Consider the following 6,223-nt stretch of genomic DNA (forward strand, 5'->3'; position numbering starts at 1 on the left):
ATTTTCATGCTCCAATATAAAATGCTCTAACGCGCATAAATTTCTCCACGTTATTTTTGGCCGGCGTCAGCATCTAACATTTTCAGTTGACCGGTGGATGGGTGGACTTTGAACCGATCGTCGTCGGAATTGTAGCCGTTAATGGGGCATTGCTGCACCAAAAGTGTTTCAGTCTCAGTCCACAAGGTCGACGATCCCGTCGCCTCCTTCGACGGTGATCCCTCCGCCACTGCCACTTCCGCCGGTGACTCGGCTGCAGCAGACCGCCGCCGGAAGCCCAGGCCAGCAGTATCTCCGGGCCCACCATCGGCCAACGGTCACTCCAATAAGAGCACTCCAGCTCATTCCTTTGCCGCCAGCCCATGGCAGAGTCCTTACCCGGCAGGAGTTCGGCCTTCGCCGTCGCCGGCGAGAACTCCCGGGAGGAAGTTCAGGTGGCCCTTCCCCCCTCCTTCGCCGGCGAAGCCCATCATGTCCGCGATTCTAAAGCGACAAGGGGCGCCGGCGAAGCCGAATGAGGGGCCGATACCTGAGCATGACGGCGGCGGAGCAGCAGACAATGAAGGTGAGAGGCCACTGGACAAGAGCTTTGGGTATCCCAAGAATTTCGGTGCCAAGTATGAACTGGGAAAAGAAGTGGGGCGTGGACATTTTGGACATACATGTTGGGCCAAAGGGAAAAAGGGAGAGCTCAAGAATCAGGCAGTAGCTGTGAAGATCATTGCCAAAGCTAAGGTGTGTGGTATGTCTTTACAGTTTGTACCACTTCAAAACTCCTCCCTTTTACATATGTGCTGATTTTTCGGTTTTGCTTCTTTATTTTCTTTATTTCCATAATGCGGACTATGGGCTCTGTTCCTCGGATACGGGGAAAAATCTGTTGTTAGAATCTTCAACTTTGCAGTTAATGTATTCCTGGCTGAAGTCCTCAGTCCTCACCTAGGCTGACTATTTTTTGTCTGGGTTTAGAAGGCTCTTCCCTCACAGTGTTTGAAAATATTAAGTCTACCGAGTGGAGTTGTGGACATTGATTAACCCCCAAGTCTGATTTTGGGAGTTGAAACCTCAAGATTTTATCAACTACCCAGTTCAAAATTATGGTTTTGTTCCTTAGTATTAATATTAATCTCCGTCTCTCTGTAACTGATTGGTAAATTTTATTGGCACCGAGAAGCTTGAAGTTCCTCTCGTGCTTAGGTGTATTTGATTTATCAGAAAGTGGGTGCTAAGTTTTACTGCAGAGCTGTTAACAGAAAATGCTATCTGGCAGATGACTACCGCAATATCGATTGAAGATGTCCGTAGGGAGGTAAAGATATTGAAAGCCTTGTCTGGACATAAGAATCTGGTCCAATTTCATGAAGCATTTGAGGATGCCCAGAACGTCTACATAGTTATGGAGTATGTATACCCTAATATACTAGTATTTTCATGCTTCCAATTCATAGAAGTTGTAATTCATTTTATTGTACCTACAAAAGGTTTGTTCCTTGTTGTTTGTATTAACTTTTGTCAAGTGTTTAATCGTGATTGAATATTATCACAAAAAAGCATTTTGCTAAAGCCTCGCATCTCATAATATATTCTACAATGATCTCCTTGTTCAGAATTGTTATTATTTTTCAGTTTATCAGTGATTGGACAAAATATCAATTTTTTCAAGCTTTCTTCTTAGTTAAGTGAAAATAATGAAATGTCACTCAAATATATTTAAAAATCATTGGTGTTCCTTACAGATTGTGTGAAGGTGGTGAACTTCTTGACAGAATTTTGTCAAGGTATTATTACATGACTGTGCAATCTATTCTGATAATTTTGTTTTTGCTTGAAGTCATGCCTTACGAGTTTCATGTTACAGAGGCGGAAGATATACAGAAAGGGATGCTAAGAGTATCATTGTACAGATATTGAGCATTGTTGCCTTTTGCCACCTTCAAGGTGTTGTGCATCGTGATCTTAAGCCAGAGGTATTTCAAGAGCAAACTTAAGCGGCTAGGCACATGATGCATGTTTATCTGCACTTGTTCCATACGCATGCTTTCAAGCATGTACTATCAATCGACATAGTGCTTTCTGTTAATTTATTAGGTCTTTATACTTGATTATTAATTTTTTTTTGTTAGTTTAATTATGCTATTGATATGGCATGGAGGCTATGCAACTAATTCATTTCTCATATAGATTTCTACTAAGTGCCATGTATATGATAAGTGCACTAGTTCAAGGAGGCTTATGGACCCGAAAGTAAAATGATTAATTATTTGATTGTCTTGCAGAATTTTCTTTTTTCCACGCGGGATGAGGATGCTTCATTGAAGATTATAGATTTTGGTCTGTCTGACTTTATTAGGCCTGGTAATGTTTGCATATCTTAAATTATCTCGCTGTCATGCTTTTCTGAAGTGAATAAATTTTCCATGTCAAGATTCAGTTCATGTACCTATATTTCAATCAATTTCTGCTTTATTCTGATGAAGTAAAGCTTGCTGATGTTTATGTTTATGGGCATCTAGAAATTAATATCCTGAATGTGGTTTGAAATTTCATTTTTGAACTTGGATTTGATTCATATGTTGCAGCAAGTTTAAAATGCTGCTTTGACATTTTTGGAATTTTTAAATGGAGATCTATGGCTTAAATCTTAAGTTGGATATGGTCATCACTAAATAGGTGTCACCAGATGATCCGGAAGTACATGATAGTCCTTAATTCTAAGGTGCAGTTGTTTGGTTGAGTCAAATCTCCTCTTCGTCATTTTCTAGTATTTTAAATTGCAAATTATGAAGATGATACTTGGTTCTAGCTGAAATCCTTGTAAATTGTGTCTGTCTGAAGATGCTAAAGAAGGTCCAAAGAGTATATGGAAATCAATTTCCAATGTAGTGTCTGTATTTGCATCTGCATTTGCAGTCATTAAATCTATCTTCTTGTGCACTTTTGGCAAGTTTACTGTACATGATCAGAAAGTTGATCATTTTTTCCATGGTTAAATCATTATGTTTTTTGTAATAGATAACATATAGACTATGCTTAATTGAAGTTTCAACTGCACCCTGGAATTGATCTTGCAATTTCTTCATGAGCTGCTAACGTGACCATGTCTTTGTTGAAGCAAAAACTTCAAACCTGTATGGGTGAATGAGTTTGATGATGGATCAACTGGTTCAAGTAGTTTCAATGGGTCCTGTCATGCATTCTTGTGATTTGCTAGGAACTGGAAGTACCAAAAGGTTGTTAAAGAAATGATGCATTAATCCGTCATATGAATTTTCTGAAGAATAGATTAACAAAATAGAGGGGGAAGTGATAGGTTGACAAGCATTTTTTTCAATAACAACAAAAATGCTGGTCAAATTTGTTCTGGCATTTCACAGGATTCACTTAAGTTGACAACATTTTATCTGATCAAATAGGATCAGGCACAAGGCATCATAGGAGATGTTTTATGAAGTTGCTTGTTATCACGGTTGAGAAGTTTTCATTTATGTGTCTCCTGTCTTCATTACTAGCTGTATATAGATCCTGGATTCTTTCTGCATTTCATTCTCAATCCTGATTAATAACTTTATATTCTTTATATAATGTAGACCAGCGCCTCAATGACATTGTTGGCAGTGCTTATTATGTTGCTCCAGAAGTACTTCATCGATCTTACAGTGTTGAGGGAGATATATGGAGCGTTGGTGTGATAACATATATCTTATTATGTGGAAGCAGACCTTTCTGGGCTCGTACTGAATCGGGAATTTTTCGTTCTGTGCTTCGAGCTGATCCTAACTTTGATGACTCACCTTGGCCTACAGTGTCAGCAGAAGCTAAAGATTTTGTGAAAAGGCTTTTGAACAAGGATCACAGGAAAAGAATGACTGCTGCCCAAGCACTGAGTAAGTTGAAACTTTCATAGTCAGAGACTTTCTTAAACAGGCGAGGATCGGATTCTGTATTTCTTTTGTCTGATTGTGTTATCTTGGTTTATTCTCTTTTACCCTGTGGAATGTATAAACTGCTTTGTGTTTCCAGCTCACCCATGGTTAAGGGACCAAGATTGTGCTGTGACACTTGATGTATTGATCTACAAGCTAGTCAAGTCATATGTTCGAGCCACACCTTTAAAGCGTGCGGCACTTAAGGTACTTGCTCTCTGACTATTTTGAATTTCTTTGAATGGCTTCTAAAGTTTTATACATCTGGAAGTCAAATCATGATGTGCTTTTGGTTCTACAATGTTGCAGGCTCTTTCTAAAGCTTTAACGGAGGACGAGCTGATCTACTTAAGGGCTCAGTTTAAACTTCTAGAACCTCAAGATGGTTTTGTATCCCTTCAAAATTTTAGAACAGTTAATTGTTGCTCTCACTTTGACTCTGTAACTTTACTCATTCTGCATACAGGAGAATAGTGAGAATAGTACTTGAAGTGGTCTAATAAATGATTCTTATGTTGTTCCTTCTTACCTAATTTCTGAAATGACCATGCAGGCTCTTATGAAAAATGCATCCGATGCCATGATAGAATCAAGGGTTCCTGAAATTTTGAATTTGGTAAGACATTTTCTTTGTTGATGTTAAATTTTGATAATCAGAATAATTGTTTCAGTTGTTTCCCGCCCCTTCTCTTTACTACAGTTCTTGGATTGTCTGACAGACAGTGAATGTCTGAATACTTTGTTCTGTTACTTTGAACTTTTATTGAGTGCGCAAGGCATGGATGGCATGTTTTGAGTGGATAACAAAGAGGAGAAATGGAAAGATTTAGGATCACTGCTAGTCAGTTTTCTTCCTTCCAGGTGGAGTGAAAAGAATGACAGAGTAGAGAAACTTCACCTACTGCGGTCTAAAATGACCTCCATGAACAATAAATTTAACAATGCAAAGTCCCTAACAAATAGAAACTTCACCTGCGGTGGTTTAAAATGACCTCCATGAAAACAATAAATTTAACAACAAATAAAGAACACTCGAAGTAGCCTTATTTCCCTTTGTTTTTTTCAATACTGTGACGAGTCAAAGAAAGCAAGTTTTAACTAGACTCATGAGTGAAAGAAAAGTAGCTTTTTTGTGATGCCATGACTTGTGCAAATTAGTGCCAGCTATCAGTTCTAAGTGCTGGACTTCTGAGAAAAAGCATTTGTTCTCTTAGTCCTTTTTCCTTTTTTTTTTTTTTTTTTTTTGTGCACCTAGAGTTTCAAGGGTTCTAATAGTCCATGTTTGTCATATTAATTTAACTGTCTTTTTTAGTCAATGTCAAAATTAGCATTGTTCTGTTTGTTCTGTGATTTCTGGAGCTAACAGCTAGTGTTCTAAATCGTAGTTGGAACCCTTATCCCACAAAAGCCTAGAGTTTGAAGAGTTTTGTGCCGCTGCAATTAGCGTATATCAGCTGGAGGCTCTTGAAAAATGGGAGCATATTGCCAGTACAGCCTTTGAGAAATTTGAACTTGAAGGCAATCGTGTAACTTCAGCGGAGGAAATAGCTAAGGTAAATGAGGCATTCAAGTCCTCTAAAATTTGTTAGTCTTGAAATCTCTAACCTTGCACTGAAGGACGGTATTTGATGCAGGAAATGAATGTGGGCCCCGCAGCTCACTCCTTGCTTAAGGACTGGATAAGAGAGTCGGATGGAAAACTCAGTTTTCTTGGTTATACAAAGTTTTTGCATGGTGTTACCCTACGCAATTCGAACCTAAGACATCACCAATAGTGAACCCGTTACAGGATGCATGTTGTTTGCAGGTGAAAAATACTTGTAGAACTGTTAGATACCTATGTTAATTCTTTGTTCTTTTCCCCCCATCTCCCAGTTAAAGATTTGCAGAACTGATGTAGAAAGGATCAGAAAGTGTGCTTGGTTATGTACTAATATCAGGCTTTGCATGTTGGAGCATGGAGGTGCAGTAAGTGTAGGAGTCGGGTGCAAATAGCATTTCTTGTTTGGAGTAGGAAAAGAAAGAAGGTTGTAATCCAGTTTTACAACTCTTGGGTTTCTTCAGAAAAAGAAAAAGAATGGATGTGATTGCTTATTTTTGCCTGTACACGGACAAATACCGGTCTACCAAATGTTTGTTTACTTCTTCTGTCTCTAATTACAGGCAAAAGATGATGTAAAACCTATTTGACTACTTGTTAGACGACATGCATCAGAACTCAAACTCATTTGATAGACATACATATATGTATATAGCCGAGTTAACTGACTCCTATCTGAGTTATGTTTAAGAACACAATT

At 38.6% G+C, this 6,223-nt stretch overlaps 1 protein-coding gene across 3 annotated transcripts; it reads left to right on the forward strand.

Annotated features, from left to right (window-relative positions):
- LOC113729878 (CDPK-related kinase 3-like) lies at positions 1-6,017 on the forward strand. Of its 3 annotated transcripts, XM_072077983.1 has the most exons (12): positions 1-735; positions 1,271-1,401; positions 1,737-1,778; positions 1,859-1,967; positions 2,277-2,355; positions 3,588-3,884; positions 4,021-4,130; positions 4,233-4,337; positions 4,477-4,539; positions 5,309-5,476; positions 5,558-5,730; positions 5,864-6,017. In XM_072077983.1, exons 1-11 carry the CDS (start codon positions 142-144, stop codon positions 5,696-5,698), a joined length of 1,839 nt encoding a protein of 612 aa, XP_071934084.1. In that variant the 5' UTR covers positions 1-141; the 3' UTR covers positions 5,699-5,730; positions 5,864-6,017. The 3 variants fall into 3 exon arrangements, with proteins under 3 accessions (XP_071934084.1, XP_027109981.1, XP_071934085.1); XM_027254180.2 differs by having other exon boundaries at positions 5,558-6,017; XM_072077984.1 differs by having other exon boundaries at positions 604-742; positions 5,558-5,881.
- Positions 6,018-6,223: the final 206 nt, after the last annotated feature.

Source organism: Coffea arabica, chromosome 2e (assembly GCF_036785885.1).
Source record: "Coffea arabica cultivar ET-39 chromosome 2e, Coffea Arabica ET-39 HiFi, whole genome shotgun sequence".
In the NCBI taxonomy this organism is placed as follows: Eukaryota; Viridiplantae; Streptophyta; class Magnoliopsida; order Gentianales; family Rubiaceae; genus Coffea; species Coffea arabica.